The sequence below is a fragment of the Peromyscus maniculatus genome, chromosome 5 (assembly GCF_049852395.1).
Source record: "Peromyscus maniculatus bairdii isolate BWxNUB_F1_BW_parent chromosome 5, HU_Pman_BW_mat_3.1, whole genome shotgun sequence".
NCBI classification, from domain to species: Eukaryota; Metazoa; Chordata; class Mammalia; order Rodentia; family Cricetidae; genus Peromyscus; species Peromyscus maniculatus.
This window is the reverse complement of record NC_134856.1, coordinates 143,951,578-143,969,754: the sequence shown is the minus strand read 5'-3', so window position 1 is coordinate 143,969,754 and position 18,177 is coordinate 143,951,578. Positions and strand designations below refer to the sequence as shown.

At 37.3% G+C, this 18,177-nt stretch overlaps 1 protein-coding gene across 7 annotated transcripts in view; it reads right to left on the bottom strand.

The window, feature by feature from the left end:
- The window catches only part of Ercc6l2 (ERCC excision repair 6 like 2), an 89,043-nt gene that overhangs the window by 35,120 nt on the left and 35,746 nt on the right, over window positions 1-18,177 (bottom strand). For all 7 annotated transcript variants that reach the window (XR_013051715.1, XR_013051716.1, XM_006981728.4 and 4 more), the window contains 5 exons: window positions 13,480-13,575; window positions 7,349-7,448; window positions 3,839-3,991; window positions 2,342-2,422; window positions 247-1,366 (listed from right to left, as the gene is read on the bottom strand). Coding sequence is in view for 5 of the 7 variants with exons in the window: in XM_006981728.4 (XP_006981790.1) it covers window positions 247-1,366; window positions 2,342-2,422; window positions 3,839-3,991; window positions 7,349-7,448; window positions 13,480-13,575 (1,550 nt within the window). In the remaining 2 variants the exon portion in view is untranslated. The remainder of the gene's footprint in view (window positions 1-246; window positions 1,367-2,341; window positions 2,423-3,838; window positions 3,992-7,348; window positions 7,449-13,479; window positions 13,576-18,177) is intronic.

The following is an 18,177-nucleotide window of genomic DNA, read 5'->3' as shown; positions in this document are numbered from 1 at the left end:
GGGTATATGCCACAGAAAATCTGTGATGAGGGTGTGACACATGGAGGGGCATTACAGGGAGACAGCAAAACTCTCTCCTCCTGTAGGTGGCCTTTCCTTTATCCTGCCATTTCATTATCCTTACTTATTTCTGCCTCAATGCAGCATCTTGTTTTTAGAATTATTTTACAGCTAACTGAATAATTTCTCATGGAATATATAGCTGAAAAAGAGAAAGGTTTGCAGAATGTCTATAGTTACAGTTACCTAATATTTTATCCATTGAGTCACACATCTGCTCTTGACTGACAACTCCTTCATTCAAAAAGCTTGCAGGTTTCCTTGGTATAAAAGTGCTATTTTTCTTATCCGGGCCAGGCAGCTTGGGGAACAAACTGATTTTATCCTTTACAGTTTCTGCTCTGTGACTTAGTTTAGAGAAACTCAAGTGGTTGACAGATAAATTGTCATCTGAGGATGAAAAATCATCAATAACCTGAGAGCTACAATCCCCATCTGTTGCACACACATGTTTTGGTTCCTTTGCCGTTGTAGGAGACTTATAAAGCTTCCTTTTGTTTTTCTTCTTTCTCTTAAACTTCAAGGAAGTAGTAGCTCTTTGCTTAATTATTCTTGACTTGGGGAACATGTCGATGTCATCAGATTCATCGCTAATATCATCTGTACCTTTTCTTTTCCTAACAGATTTCAAGGTCATGTTCTCAGGACTCAAAGGTTTTGAAACTGGTCCATTTCCTTTGCCACTATTCTGTCTACAATCAACATAATTTATTTTCACAGGGTTTTCTGTTTCAGAATCATCTTCAGATCCACCAAACAGCAGCTTAAAGCGTATACGGTTATTAGGGACTCTCTGAGCTGGATACTGTGTGGGAAAGATGACAACACTGTCTTCTGACTCTGTGTCACTCTGTCCCATGCCATGATGTCCAGCTGTACTGTGACACTTTCTCTCATCATCAGATTGAGAAGAAACATTCTGTTCTAAATTCTTCTTACTTTTATCAAAACCACATTTTTCATTAGGATTTTGGATGTTCTCTGATTTCGGATGTCCTGAAGTACAAACAGAGTCCTGAGTTTTCTGACAAGCAGCCTGTTTGGCTTCTGCTGGCAGACATGTGGGCTGCTCATCAGAACTTTCATCACTGGAGGCAGTGTTTCCATCGCCATCCTGGATTGACTTACAATTTTCCTCAAACAATTTAGAGAACCCACACTGTAGCAAAGTGAGCTGTGCTGAGGACCCTGGAGTCCTACTGGAGTCAGAGACACTGTGTTTAGCAGTCTTTCCTGACTCGTCATCACTGAAGTCACTGTAGAGTTCACAAACATCTGTGGATTCTTGACAGTCAGGGTCTCTAGGCTACATGAAAAAGCAGACAGAAACATCAGAAAACATGAGGGAAGGGTTATGGGCAGTGGTGCATGTCTACAGTAAGAAAAGCAAAGGACCTGGGAAATAGACAGGAGGATCAGGGGTTCAAGACCATCCTCCACTTCACCTGGAATTCAACGCCAGTCTTGACTATAGAAGACCCTGTTTCAAGAATAAAATTTGCTACAAATTTAAATTCAGTTCCCTTTTCACAGTAACTTAAGGATAACTTTCAGTTCCCTAAAATTAAGGCTTAATTTGTTAATATTTTTGGAAAGTAATCTGGTACTTCTGCCAATATTTGATATTTGTGTTTATCTATATTAAAAAAAAAAGGTTAATCTGGGCCAGCAAGATGGTTCAGAGACAGAGACGCCTTTGACCAAGCCTAACAAGCTGAACCTGATCCTCAGGAACCAACTTGGTGTGAACACAAAATAGGTAAATAAAAACAAGTTCCCCGAGTTCAAGGACACTCTGTTCACATAAACTTAAATCTCAAAAGGAGATAAAAAACAAACAAACAAAACAACAACAAACCCAAAGAATAGCAACACAAAAATCTTTTGCATGTTTCTTGTATCTTACACCTAACATGGTCTCTGGTAACAACATAGGTTTCATGGCTGTGTGATGAGATCCTAAGATCACAGACTCAAACCAATACAATACCTGCTTTGATTTACAAAATGATTTTGATACTTGGATTTAATCTTATATACATATTGATGGTCATTTCTCTATTTAACTTGTCCTTCAGTTAAAAAGAAAGTCTGTTTAAATTGGGGTTGACTGCTCCTGGATTTGTTTTTATGAATACTGATGACTATAAATAATTAATTTTATTCATCCTATGACTCTGTGTCTCTGAGTTTTAAGAAAACTTTGTATTTTTACATACTGAAAAATGAAGGAAGAAGTAAAAGGAAAGACTGTCACAGTCCATGTTTTCTGGTTACTCACTGTTTCTAGTTCCTGTGCTGAAGGTCCCCCTTTCAACCATGTTGTGGCTGTCATGATGCCAGCCTCCACTCTGCCTTCTCTCTATAATGTCCACAAGAAGAATATGAACAGCTGTAAATAGAGTGAAGCAACCAGAACAAGAACAAAGCAGGCTAAGTGTATGTGGCTGTGCACTGTTAACATTTTCTCGTTTGCTAAATAAGAAATTCATAGTTTCACAGAACAGAAAACTAGTGTCTGTGTTCAACTCCACTGAAAGCACTGATGGGAGGCATAAAGTATCACACACTTGCCCAAGACTGCTGTCTATAACAGCTATTCTTACATAATCTGCAGCATCCAAGCATCACAATGCTGAGTGCTGACCCACTCTAGTTGGTGTCAGTGCATTTGCTATCTAAGTCCACTAGAGAACATTACTGGGCTACTCGGTACTTGGGAGTCAGTAGTTACTATAGCACACCAGACACTACAGAGCAGGACACAGACAATACAGACCTCCTTTCCCATTCATCAGTGCTCATCTTGAATGATTACTGAGATGCTGACATTACATAGAATACTGATAGCACATGTACATTATAGGACGGTCCTCTAGCTTCACCAGTGCTCATCCTGAATGACAACTGAAGCATTAAATTTAACACTGACAGTATATGTCCACCTGTGTAAATGTCCTCCACTTCCATCCAGACTAAAATTGCTCAAAGACAGGAAGTAATTTTCTTGATCTTTATTTATGATGCTTACTAAATGAAATACAGTCAAGAATATTACTACAAAGTCCCAGAAGCCAAGGTAAACAACCTGGAGTTCTCCTTGGCTGTTTCCTCATCTATATAACAAGGAGATGGAAAAGGATGATATTCTAGGGCTTTATGATATCTACACTAATATCAGTTGGAAAATAGGACAATATTCTCAGTGTTCTGGTAAATTAATGAACTTAAGGAATTTTTAAAGCCATGTAAGTGTCTCATTTGAAGAATAAGAAACATCTGTATGCTGAGCATGAACATAGCTGAGAGTTTGAAATATTGGTGTGGAATTTTTATTGGGAACAGAAAACAAAAATCTCTAAGAGACATGAGAGTACATCTCAGGGAGTATTTTGTAACTTCTAATCAAAACATATTTTACAGTTTTGTTTATTTAGGAAAATCTTAATTTTTTTAAGCTCTCAATTTCAACAGCCACTTTCAAAATAATAAACTCCTCTCAACTTTGTCTGTCTGAAAATGGCCACAGAGGCCATACTATCTCATATGTGGATTGGGTATATGCATGTGTATTATCTATAAGTATCCATGAGAAAGCCTTGGCTTTGAGGTACAATTCATTCCCCAGTTCTTTAAAGGCAGAAATTCTAAACAGATATTTTTGCTAAGAAAAACCAAAAATTTCTCTGAAAAGGAAACACCAATTGTATTTCAAAATTCCTGAATGATAAAACTGTACTTAAATCATCACTGAAGAGGTCCCAGAGTAGCTCCATACCTCGAGGATGTCTCTTGTAAGACATGACCCTTGGGACCTTAGTTTGAAGAGGTTGTGGACACCAAAGAGCTCTCCTCGATGTTCTTTTGATCCTTGCACTGCTTCAAAGTATCGCTTGGCGTTTTCACTTCCAACCACCACACAGTGAAGTTGCTATAACAGAAAAATACAAGATATTTTTGAAGTGTTTGCTCCAACAGTATGTCAGAATTTCCTGGCACTCCCTGCATATACACAATTTTAGTCGGGTTGGCTGAACTGCCTTAAGGAGGAGATTTTGTTTTAATTTCCCTGCAGATGTTGCCATTATGGTGAAATAATAATAATCTGTTCACCTTACTGGAGCAGGCATCTTACATTTCTGATTTTATCTGTTTTTTAATTACTAAGTTAAAATTACATTATTATAAATGTTTAATAATGAAAGCTGACATCTGAATACACTTTTCCTCTTTAAAATTATTACATTAAAAACTAATATTGGTAGAATTGTTATATCACTTACAATATAAAGTAATTATACAATAAACATGCTGATGCTAAGCTAAATATAGATTTAATACATTGACAACTACCAGGAAAACCCTAGAAACACCATTGTCAAGAGTTTTGAAAACATCAACAATGGAGCCACTAAGGATATATAAGGATATATACCATTTTAGCATCACCATAAGGATGTACTGTGGGAGTCCGTTCTCGGGTTCCTTGTGGCTTTATCCAGCAGGTCCATTATAAAGGATGATTAGGACCACGGGCCTGAGTGCAGGTGTCTGAGATGGTCTGCACTTGGCTGTGCTGGGGGAGGAGGTCTTTTGCTCCACCCCTTGGCATCTCTATAAATACCCTGGGGCAGAGACAGTCCGGGCCCTCTCGAGGCTATCCTTTATTTTCTATCTGCTTCTCTCCGTAAGATTCTCCGCAATAAATCCTTCTATCTAATATTTCCTACTGCTCTCACTCAAGAAAACTCTGGGGAGCTGTGGGGTTGGTGGGTAAACATCCCACAATGTACTCTCTATTTGCTATTTCATAATGTAATATAAATATGTAAAATTTAAACATGATCTTTAGGGAAATACACACTGATAAAAAGTCTGTGAGTTTCAAACAGTCCAGAAAAAGAAGAAAAGTAATAGCTCCAGGAAGGAGAAGGCAAACATGGAAAATGTTACCAAACGGGAATTTGGAGTTGGGCAAGTCTGGAGTTCTTTGAGCTGTTCAACCAATTCTTCTGTAAAATTTTCTAAATAAATTGCATGTATATGTATACCTATGTACATGATACAGATGAGGAAAATTTCAAAATGCCAAACTTGATTGCATATGGTGCTTCAAACTGGAAGGTACTGTATAAATGTTATTTTTAAGCACAGATTATCTGAATTACTACATAGTAGCATGCACACCCAAATTCAAGTCCTTCTTGAACAAGAGCTCTCCCTTGGAACCTTCTGGATGTCTTTGCAATGCAGTTACAGCTACAGAGAAATAATTTCATGTATAAACATTTTTTTATATGAAGTAATATGGTTCAGGGATTAAGATTTGTTAACCAAAATCCAGCCCACTGTTGTGCTCTTCATTTTCTTCAGCTGGTAAATAGTGTGTTTAAATACATGCTCATCTCAGCCTATTGCCATAGTTATTTGAAGTAGGGTAGAGACTGTCCAAGTATTTAGCCCTCCAGGTGATGAGAGTGACTTTCTTGTGTATAGCAGCAAATGTTTGAGCTGTCTTACTGGCTTGCTTTCAGTATTTCTATCTGTGGTTCTCACCTGGGAACAGACCGCTGCCGGCTTCACAGTGCACAGATGAGAGGAGTCCACACTAGCCACCTTACTACACACGGTACTCCAGAGCCCCAGGAATCCTTTTCCGCACTAGTGGCTGTCTGATTTTCTGTGGTCTTCCCCTGGCTGAGTTCCACTGAGTTTCTTTCTTTCCTGACTTTAAGAATTCCTTAAACAATTTCTGGGCCCTTGAGAAACTTTCTGTGTTCCAACATATTTATAGTTGTTTTTGTTCTTAGTTTCTTTTATCCTTTTCTCGAAAGAATGTGAGGCTCAATGTATGTATGCCTGATGTGCATCCTTGTTTCAAATCCAAACTATCTTTAAACCATGTGTTATACCTTTTCCTTATATGACCACTACCTTATCTTTGCATGTATCATACCAGGTTCTAAACACTTACACTGTCTCCTGAAAATTTTCTATTATATATTATTTTACAGTACACAATAAGCCATTCTAGATAAAAGTAAAAGTTTACATGATAACAGGTTGAAAAACACATGATTAAGGAAACAATACTGATAACCAGTCTAAGACAGAACTCAAAACAACAGGTCCTAAGAAACAGCCTCATTTTTTTTCACAAGTGGTTAAACTAGAAAAGAAATTCTCTCAAGTAGTTCCAAACTATTTCCTTTAGAGCTAAATGATTTAAGAAAATACATAAACTGCTGTGCACAATTCTATTTTTAGAATGAAGAAGTTAGCATGAGTTCTAAGACTGGATCATTTTTAGGTTAACTACCACCACATGTGAAAAATGTTTGTTCTTAAATAGATGCCAGCCAAATATACAAAGAGCAATTCAAATTTAATACTTGTAATTAAACTTGAACCTCAGTCCAGACCTTCTTAAATGAGCAATTCTAAATGAATAAATGTTTATTTACAGGTATAAAAACAACAGAAATTAATATCCTACACATATTAAAGAGCCAATGAGATTTCAGATGAACATTCAGAGCACCAAGCAGCTGAAGTTCAAGCTGCACAATCTCATTTATTGAGCATCTCTGCAGTCAGTTTCCTATGGTGTATCCATATCTCTAGGGCAGCACTCCTCAATCTTTTCCATGTCTCAGCACATAGAGAAGATGGTAACCCATTAACATCAACCTGAAGTAAAAAGAGATTTTTCTTAAATCCTAAGGCTGGAAGATGGGTCAGGCATTCCTGCCATGAGTTGTGAGATCAATGTCTCAGTGCACCTAAAATTCACCTATGGTACACATATCACACCTTGGTTCACTATGTGGGGAGATGTGACCACATTATTTAAATTGTGATCAGTGTACCAGCTGAGTACTGGCATTCCTGGGAGCTAATTAAAAATGCAGTCACCCAGGCAGTGGTGGCTATGGCTTAAATCCCAGCACTCAGGAGAAAACAACAACAACAAAAACCCCCAAACAAACAAAATGCAGAGTCTTGGGCTGTACCTCAGATCCACTTAATCAGAACCTGTATGCCAATAAAACCCCTAGGTGATTTAAATGCACATTAAGGTTTAAGAAATATTGCTTTAAGAAGCTTTCAGTAGTAAAATCCAATGAACTTAACAATTACTCTATTTCATGCAAATGTATTTAAGAGTATATTTTATAATCTTAGTAAACTCATACTAGAGTAATATTCAAAACTTCTTTATACAAATTTGTTCCTAATTTCTGAAAATAGACAAATGTTTACTTCTTAGAATGAGGCATATTCTTACCTGCTTGTAGACCTGCCGTAAGTACATGATCTCCTCCACAGTCCCCAAGGATATCAGCCTAAGCACTTTCACATCTCTACACTGCCCAATCCTATATGCCCTGAAAATTAAAAACAGTAAGTCAACTAAAACAACCTGAGGCTTAAGAGGCAGTTTCTATATGTAAAAGTGGAAGATCACAACATTTTTAATACTTTGTGTTTAGGTTATGTGATGTTATTTAGTAATAATGTAAATATATCTAGTCATATAAAAGACTAGTTACTGAGAATACTGTAGAAAAAGTATACAAAATGTTCTGTTACAAATATCATGTCCCATTGCCCCAAAGCTTTCTCTAAATTTAGTTTTTTCTTTTGGGGAACCCCTTATAGATTCCTCCAAATGCAGACTGATCCATAGAAGTACAAAGCAAGATTAGTAACTGCTTGGGGATGAAGGACAGTAAGGCGCAGGAGGGACAAGCTACAAAAGGTGCAAGGGAACCTGGGGGAAGAGGGGATCCATTCATTATCTAGATTGTGGTAAAGATTTCATAGATGCACACAATCATCACAACTTACCAACTGTATACACTAAGTTTACTGTATATATGCCAATTATGCCTTAATAAAATGGTCTAAAAATAAAAACAGAAAAAAGTACCCATCCCAAAGAATAAAAATCAAAATAAAAATTAATCTTGTTAAAAATAATTGAAAAGTCTCAAATACAGGTTTAAGAGCTGACATACACCTACTGAGTGAACTGAATGGATTACTCAGTTGCCTAAAACCCCAGGGTGTATTCTCAAACAGGCTTCATTGATGCTCTGAATGAAGTCATATCCCTAAACACCTGTAGAGTTCCTGAGGCAAATGGGACAAGACTCAGTACATACAATACTTGAAAAATGTTATAATTTGGGGAAAATTTAATTTGAATTTGAGAGATCATTTTAAATAATATTAATATTTGGTATTCTCTCATAGAGAAGACTTTTGAGTACTGCAAACCTTGTTTCTACAGAAGGGAATGGGGGGGCTGTAAAAAAAAAAAAACGAAAAGGATCCAAGAAAATATCCTCCCCCACTTCTTTTTTTCCTTCCCCCCTCTGCTCCATCTCTGTGTAGCCCACTTTTTTGTGTTTGAATGCTTGTCTTTCAATCTCCACAGGTGAAACTTGAATACTTGTTATTTTGTACCTATGCTTTATCAGGCTCTTGGTCCATCAATCAGGGACTTGCAAATGATGAGTCTTTTGCTATGCAGGGACAAACATAAAGGAACTGCTCTGCTTTACGACACACAGGTCAATGTCTTGACTTCTCTTTGTTCTTCTAGAGACTCAGTGGAAGAAGATGGTTGGGGAGGGGAATGCACTATGCTCTGAGGGAGAGTGGGATAAATAGTAAGTCATAGGGATATACATGGAAAAGTACAAAATTCGGAGCTAGGGAGATAACTCACTAAAGTACTTGCCATGCAAACATGAGGACCTGAGGTTAATCTCCAATCTCCTACATAAAAACCAGGTGTGGTGGCAAGTGCGTGTGATCCTAACCCTTGGTAGGTGGAGACAGGAGGATGTCTGGGGCTGGCTGGGCAGTAAGCCTAGCCTACTTAAGCAAGACCCAGGCCAGTGATAGATCCTATCTCAAGAAATAAGGTGTCATTCCTGAGGAACAAGTACTCATACCACACACATACACAAATAAGTTTAAAGTCACACTGAATGTTCCAAGACCAAATAAACAAAGGGTGGTTTCTGTTTCCCTATGGATTCTACCTGACTACATAGAAGTAGATCCTAAACCTGTCATCCTGTGAACCTGAGAAAGTAACTAAGGTCACTTTGTCTCAGCTTTCTGCAGTGTGAGACAGGATGATGCCAGTGTCTGCTGTGGAATAATCCTTCTGTTGCCCTCATTGTTAATAAAAAGTGGATTGGTCAATAGCTAGGCAGGATTTTGGGGGCAGAGAGAATGCTGGAAGAAGAGTGGAGTCTGGGGAATCTCGAGCCAGACGCAGAAGCAACCTGGGAAGTTCATAGATGAGGTAAACGAGCCTCAGGGCAGCACATAGATGAATAGAAACGGGTTAATTTAAGGTGTAAGAGCTGGCTGGAGACAAGCCTAAGCTATTGGCCAAGCATTCATAATTAATAAATCTCTGTGTGGTTATTTGGGACTGGCTGGTAGGACAGAAAAGTCCACCTACACCTGTCCTGTGTGGGTATTAAGTTAAAAGATATAATTCATGCAGACCACGGAATACTTGGCTCATAATAAACGTAAGTGCAATTGTTGTTCCTTTGTCCTTCTAAATGTATCTGCACAAAGTTGTATGTAAAAGGTTCAATATTGAAAGAAAATACCATTATTTGTTAGTAAGCCTTTCTGATTTTTTTTTTTAAAAGACAGGCTCTCTTGTTTCGTAGACCAGGCTAGCCTCTACCTTCAGAGCACTGAAGGTGTATGCTACCACACTAGGCACCTTTCTGCCTCTTACACTCTTCTGTATATTTGTATTTTCCTCTCCCACCATTCAAGAATTTATTATATTCTTTTAATTAATAATTTAAATTTTATGTCATTAATAATGATAATTTCTTCTATAGCTTCATCTTACTTGCCTTTTCTGTTTGCTTGCTTGTTTTCTAAGTTATACTGTCCTTTTCATTCATTTTCAGTCTTTTCTAATGAATTAATTTAAAAATTGGGGCTGGAGAGATGGCTCAGTGATTGCTTCCTAGTACCCACTGCAATGGCCTACAATCACCTGTAACTCTAATTCTAGGGGAACGAAAGTCCCATTCTAGCTTCAGTGGACATCATATACACACAGTGCACATATACACATACAGGCAAACACTTAATACACATAAAATAAATCTTAAAAAAAGAAATTAAAATTATAAATTAATGTGAGAACTTAGTGATCTACAGTGATTTCACTAGTACTTATTTCTTAAAAAAAAAAACCCACACCTCTTTTGATTTTTATCATGATAAAATACATGCAACATCAAATTTAGTCATTTTGAGCATACAGTTGAAACACAGAAAGTAGATTCAATGCTTTGGAACCAATATGATATACAGACCTTCCTCATTTCAAACTGAAATTCCTTACCAACCAAACAGCAATTCCCTAGTCTCTGCCCCCCAGTACCTGGCAGCCACCATTCTACATGGTATGTATGCATGTGAGAGTACGTGTGGCGGTGAGAACATCACAGGCATTCAGTCTTTCACTGGCCTGGAGTTTGCCAATTAGCTGGGCTGACTAGTCAGCAAGCCCCAGGAGTCCACCTGTTTCCATGTCCCTAGTTCTGGGACTGCAGGCCAGCTCCCCCATGCTCAGTTTTTTGTTTTTTGTTTTACATTGGCTGAGGAATCAAAGCCATGTCCTCAAGTACTTTCCTGAGGTACTTCCCCACCACTACCATTCAACTTTCTCTACAAATATGATTATCCTTTGTGTAGTATAACAGCAAAATCATACAATGTGTGTCTTTTGTTTTCAGGCAAAAAAAATGTAGCCTTTCTTTGTTGCTGATAATCTATTAAAAAAAAAAAACCATTCAGCTCTTCACCACTGAGTATGATGTTAATTTTTTATAAGTGGTTTTTATGTGAAGATAATTTCCTTACACTCTTAATCTGTTGTGCTTCCTATATGACGAAAGGCTGTTAAATTTGTCAAGTGCCCTTTTCTGCATCAATTGAGATAATTGAGCATTTTTCTTTCCTCATTTATCTGTAGTAGAATAGTATTTTAATATGTGTTACTTTTGTTTATGCTGCATCTGTTTAACTCTGTGAAGCTGTGTTACTGTGCCTGTCTAAAACACCTGATGGGCTAAAAAAGAGCTGAACGGCCAATGGCAAGGCAGGAGAAAGGATAGACGGGCTGGCAGGCAGAGAGAATATAGAGAGGGAGAAATGTGGGAGGAGAGGGCTAGGAGCCAGAGAAGGAGGAAGACTCTAGGGGTCAGCTGCCCAGCTACACTGAAAGCCATGGAGTAAGAGTAAGATTTACAGAAGAGAACGGGAAAAGCCCAAAGGCAAAAGGTAGATGGAACAGTTTAAGATTAAGATTAAGCCAAGCTGAGGCCAGGCATTCATAACTAAGACTGAGCCTCCGTGTGTGGAGTGTAGCTCAGTGGTAGAGCACCTGCCTAGCATGTGCAAAGTCCTGCAATGTCAAGAACTGGAAAAAATAAAGTAAAATGATCATACATTTTAGCATTCTAGTAGAAATCACAAGGCATATTTCTAGATGAAAGAAAAAAAAATGGCCTTTTGTTGAACCTGGCTTCCTGCAATAGTAGTACATGCTTTTAAACACTAAGCTATCTCTCTGGACTCTCATATTTCATAACTCTTATTTTTAGCCTTCTACCTCTTTCTTATTTTACACGTCTCATAATAAGTATATACCTGAATCTAACTTTTCCATTGTATCACCATGCCTTTTTTTCTTTTTAGAGAGTTCTAACCTATCCAAATACACACACACTCATGTACATACACTCACAGAGATATACACGTGCATATAAATAATGAAACCATAGAGCAGTGGTTCTCAACCTTCCTAATGCTGATACTCTTTAATACAGTTTCTCACATCATGGTGACCCCAAGCACAAAATTACTTTGTTGTCAATAAATTTTAGCTCTAACTCTATACACAGAACCTTCTTTGGCTATCACTGATCTGTTTGTTGGCGTGAGCACTGCTCTCAGGCTGCAGCAGTACATTCCTGCAGTCTCAGATGTCAGGTTGCTTTTAATCGTGCCTTACACACTAATGTGTCAGTCACTGATCACAACCACAAGTCAAAGTAGTTTTCTTTTTCATAAGGTCATAACTGTAGCCACAGACAAAAAGTCCGACCTGAAGAAGTGAAGCTGATTTCCATTTATTGCTACCTTGATTTTTCTTTTGGGTTTTGCTTTTATAAATCCTCTTATTTCTCACTTTAGGGTATTTTAGTCCTCTTTATCTTCAGAATTAGAAATATAACAAAGATACAGATTTCATCTCTCTCTTGGCCATTATTTGTACTAAGTATTTGGCAGCTCTTCAAAATTAACAATGTTTTTCAGATACATTGCTGATTCCTCTCCTGTCCTTCTGTCTTCTATGTTTATTTCTGGAACAAACAGATGATTTTTTTTTCTGGCGGGGAGGGGGGGGCACTTTCCTTCCTCTTTATTCATATTCTACAACTATTTGATTTCACTTTGTTTTAAAATATGCATCCTTTATATCACATCACTCTCTCTGCTTTATTATTCAGACCTGCTACTGAGCTTTACTTCAGCAAAGGCTTTAATTTCTGGGAACATTTTGTGCTCACTATATATGTATTTTTCTTAGGGTGCTATATTATTTTTGTCTTATCCTCATTTTAGTCCCTCAATGCCTGACTTTCCCTATGGCTCTTTTCTTTCATGCTGCCACTTTTATGAAAATGTCTCATAATTCTTAATTTCTCTTTTGTAATTAAAATAAAAAAGCACACGGATTACAGTGAAAAGATGGTCTGGATTCCTATGCAGGCAATAGGTTTATTCAGTTACTTCCCTTATTGTGTACTATGGAGGTCTGGGATTCTGGATTGGCTCCACTTTGTGATCTAATTCTACCACACCAGGAACTGTTCTAATGTTAGTTTCCTACCTAGTTTATGAAATGGCTCTCTAAGGAACTCATTCTAGACAACTCCTGTGTAGGTATGAGGTGAAGAAAGGAATCTGCACCAGTCTCACGCTACCCTCGTCTGCCCGACACCCTGCAGGCTGTCAGTTCATGCTGGCAGTTTGTTCTGTTCTGCAGACTCTGGCTGGGGTTTCTCTCTGGTGAGTCTCTCTTCAGAGTGTTCTCAGAATTTCAGAACTACTAGTAATAAACTATCCTATTTTTCTTTGGTATTATGGTTTTATTCACATTAGTAGGATTTGGAGGTAGAAAACAAAATGCTACCATCAGTTTGCTATTTGAGTTTAGAAGTTTCAGGTCACTTTTTAATACGAATTTTTACCAGGTACCCACCATTCCTAACTATAAACAACCTATAAAGTTCAGAAGTGGTTTTAGATGACAAGAATTTACAGATCATTTACATTTTGTTGGTATCATACCTGTCAATAGCTTGGAGATCATTGGCTGGGTTCCAAGTTGGATCAAATAATATAACAACGTTGGCACCAACAAAATTGAGACCTAGTCCACCAGCCCTGGGAAGAAAAGGAAACCACACATTAAAACAGCATAAACTGTTAAGAGGGATGGTAGTGCATACTGTAATCTTGGCACTCAGGAGACAGAAGCAGGAGTCAAAAGTCCAGGTCAGTTTAGGCTACATGATAAGACTCTTTCTCAAGCAACCCCCACCATCCAGAATAGAACAAACCACTGTCCTATAACTCAACCATGCCCACTTTCTGCAGCCAATGTAATACTATATGGCCTTCTTTTATATAAAAGTAGGTGGTTTAAACAGAAATATGCTTATATATCCATGACATATTCTTTTTCTACCATTCAAAGAAAATCCCTAAACAAATTGACCATTTGAATCTATATAGACAGGTTGATAGAAATCCATGCAATATGCTAGTTTTTATCATTTTTATATATTCAAATACATTTCTATATTTTCAAATATAATTAAAAATAATTTTAGTATATTCTTCAATTTTAGTATATAACTTTGACAAGTAGATGTTACAGAAATATTTGTCCAATAAACCCAATCCATTGGTCCCACTAGGATCTTGGTTCATAAATTTAAAATTCAATCCAGGACGGATATATATTCATTACACTTATGTGAGTAAATCTTATGTAACAGTGGTTATGACTTTTCCATGTTGTGAAATTTTTAGTCTTGCATTCCCTTTATAACAGCTAATTTACATAGTGATATAATTGTATACATTTTAAAAGGAACAGTTACACACACACACACACACACACACACACACATACACACACACACACACACACACACACAAAGGGAATAATATTCAGTTCTAAAGAAAAATGAAGCTTAGAAATTTACTTGAAAATGGACTTATACTATTAAGGAAGGTCACAAAAAGAGAAAAAAAACCCACATGTTCTCTCGCTCATACATGGACTCTAGCCAATAATATATGTAAGCAAATGTAAATGTGGGTATGACATGAAAAAAAGAAGACCAAGAAAGGCTGAAGATAAGGAGATAAGGAAAGACAAGTGCAGGTGATGTACACGAGTCATGAGAGATAATATAAAGAGAATTATTCTTTTAATTCTAATCCTGTCATGGATATTTGGGTTTTGATAGTGGATAAGTGCATAAAATATACTGGACACTAAAGTGAAAAATTTAATGTAAAGCTCCACAGCTTCTGTTTGAAATGCCTATTCTAACTGTACAGCAGTTCACTAAGTTTACAGACTTTGGGTCTGGTTAATTTTAATGTATGATATTTTTATTTTTTACAAGTTTTTAATAATAAAGTTTAGACAATTAAAAACTAATTAAAAAATAAAAGAAACAGCAAAACTGAAAGTCCAAGGGAAAAAGTTTGTCTTTAGTTTTCCTAACCCTGTCTCTTAGGCCTTTTGCTCACCAGTTTCCCACTGTGTCAGGAACATCATCCTACACTTAGACCATTAACACACTGATTGATGTTCATCATCCAAAGCCAAAAATTGATTAATATCCTCTTCCTTAAAACATGTATTAAATGGAAAGAAATTTACATCAACTATGCATGACTCTACAAGGAGTCATGCTAGATATTTTCATATCTTTAATCCTCAAGATACATTTTTCCCCTGATATAGGTCTCACTGTGTAGCTCTGGGTGTCCTGAAACTCACTATGTAGACCAGGCTAGCCTTCAACTCAGAGATCTGCCTGCCTCTGCCTCACAAGTGTTGGGATTAAAGGTGTGCATCACTATGCCAGGCTTTCCTCAAGATAAATTTAAGAGCCAAACATTTTTCAGGTAGGGACAAAAGGTCTCCTAAGCAGCCTGAGTCTGTATTTAAACTGAAGCATCCTGTTAAATTTCAGCGCTCAAGAGAAACTGACTTCTGCCTTTTTAGAATTACTTTCCAGAGCTGATTCAAAACGATTCCAGAGAAGCTGGACAGTGGTTGCCTAACCCTTTAATCCCAGCACTCAGGAGGCAGAGCAAAGTGGATGTCTATTGAGTCTGAGGCCAGTGGATCTACAGAGCTAGTTCTAGGATAGCCAGGACTACACAGAGAAACCCTGTCTCAAAAAAACAAAACAAACAAATTCCTGCGAGACTTGAACCTAGGGGGCAAAGGTGGGATAGGAAACGAGTTTTGGAAAAGAAGACAACAATAAAATCCAACCATGGAAAAGTTAGGGTGAACATGGAGAGATTCAGATGCACAGCAATAGACAATATATGAGCATCTGAGCATAGTATATCTCTAGTAAGCCTTTTTCAACTGCTCCAGGTAGGCTCCTGATGGAGAAACCAGACATTCAGGCTATTTGTGTATAAGAATATTTTTCCACATTCTACTCTTGTACTAAGTGAATACATCATCTTTAACTATATTTTAACAAACTGCATTTTACTATTATATATTAAGTATAATGAAGGGTCAAATGAAGTATCCACTTAACAGTGCTTCCAAGAAAACTAATGGGTAGAAAGAGCAATATCATAACGATGCCAACTTCTCCCAAAGCCATTTATAAACTCAATGATTTTAATTTAAGAAAAAAATATCAACAAACAAAAAGACCTAATCCCAGATAGGAAGGATGATATAAATACAGTCTCATCTATAAAATTCTCAAAAAAAAAAAAAAATTCCAAGAAAAATGGCAGATGAGTCTTCTTTAAACAAAGTTAAAGAGCACTTATGAAAATCTAAAAGTTAAGTTACTGATATTCTAGAGAGGGGGAGAGATTTAGAGAAAAATGAGATTGGAAAGCACAAAAAATTTTAGATTAAAAATGTGTTTTTTTCTAATAAAATTAACTACAAGACTGAAAACTGACATTCTCACAGACCACAGAACAAGGAGTACAAAATGTGAAATATCTGATGTAAAGAATACATGAGGTTCTACTGCAAAACTGGGAAACCAAGCGGACAGCAAGTTTAAGGCCAGCCAACAAAGCACACAGTCTAAAACAGTGTTTTTCAACCTATGGGTTGCAACCTTCCTTGGAGGTCGCATATCAGATATCCTGAATATCAGATATTTACATTATGATTTATAACAGTAGCAAAATTACAATTATGAAGTACCAATGAAGTAATTTTATGGCTGGAGGTCACCACAATATGAGGAACTGTATTAAGGGGTCACAACATTAGTAAAGTTGAGAACCACTGGTCTAAAACAAAACATCAACCACAAAGTAGAAGAAAAGGAAGCCATTTAAAATAAATAATAAAAAAGCCTTTCACCGAGATGGAGAAGACATGCTTTCAGGCTGTGGCACAACAAACAACCAAGACCCAAGGTAAGACTCAATATCACTGCTAAATTTCAGCGGATTGCAGAGGAAGAAAAACTCTTATAAGCCCCCAAAGAGGTTGGAGAATCAGAGTGGCATTTAATGACACTAAATACCAAACAACAATGCTGTAAGGCCTTCAAAGACTTGAAAGAGAATTATTTCCAATCTAGATTACTAGAGTTGGCTAAAGTATGAATTCAAAGGGGAAAGCAAATAAAAGACATTTTCTGTATTCAGGGATGCAGAATATTACTTTCGGTGGTACATCTTGGCTTCAAAGTTACTTGAGAAAACTTCCCAAGATAACAATGGGGTAAATTAAGAATGAAGATGGCATGGGATATGGATAAAAGATTCAATGCAATGAAGTAGTGAAGAAGGCTTAACATGACAGTGTTACCAGGCCTAGAAAACAATACACTGTGTTTGAGATGATGTGACCAAAGGTTGCTAGCAGAAAATCTTGAGAATACAGAGGCCTCAACAAACGATAAAATGTGAAAGGGAAAAATTGACAGAGGGAAAAAAATGGGACAAATGGGTCATGACTGAAATGCAAAGTGAACTCAACTGTGTAAACATAAAACAATGGACCAAGTATTAGAACAGAGAGCTGTTTGGCTGCTGTTTGCTTATATCCCTTGAGCTGGCTGAAAGGTAACACACAGAGAACTTAGCTTAGTTCTACTTAATCCAACATTAAACAATGTTCAGAAAATTATAATGCAAATGTTGGGTTTTGATCTCCAAATTTTAAAGCTAACTTATGGATACTAATCTAGTTAGCTCTGCAGGAGTTAAAAACAGTAATATCCCCAACAAAGTAAAAGACAGTAGTTAATAGATATAGACAAGAGGCAAAGGTCAAAGAAAGGGTAGGTATGGTCCCTTATGTAATGGCTTATGTCAAGAATTATGTCTTGAATTCAGTCACACAGAACTTCTGCCTTGATCAGGACAGTTAACAGAACAGAAGGCATAGGGTAACCACACAAGTGGGGAACAACTGGTCTCCAAAGCATTTCCATCAGGAAAACAAAAAGGAAACCTATAAAATATGTAAAGAAACCATGTACCAGAAGCAAGAGCTTGGGAAAACAGCCTGATGATTAGCATCCCCAAATACAAAACTGAATACAGTAAAATACCACTAATAAAAAGATTTTAGGGGCTGGGTGTGGTGGTGCATGCCTTGAATCCCAGCATGTGGGAGGTAGAAGCAGGTTCATGATCAACCTGGTCCACATCAGGACAGACAGGGCTACAGAGTGAGATCCCAGTCTTAAAAAAAAAAATTAAGCCTCGGAACCTGAGTCTGATTCCCTAATCCAG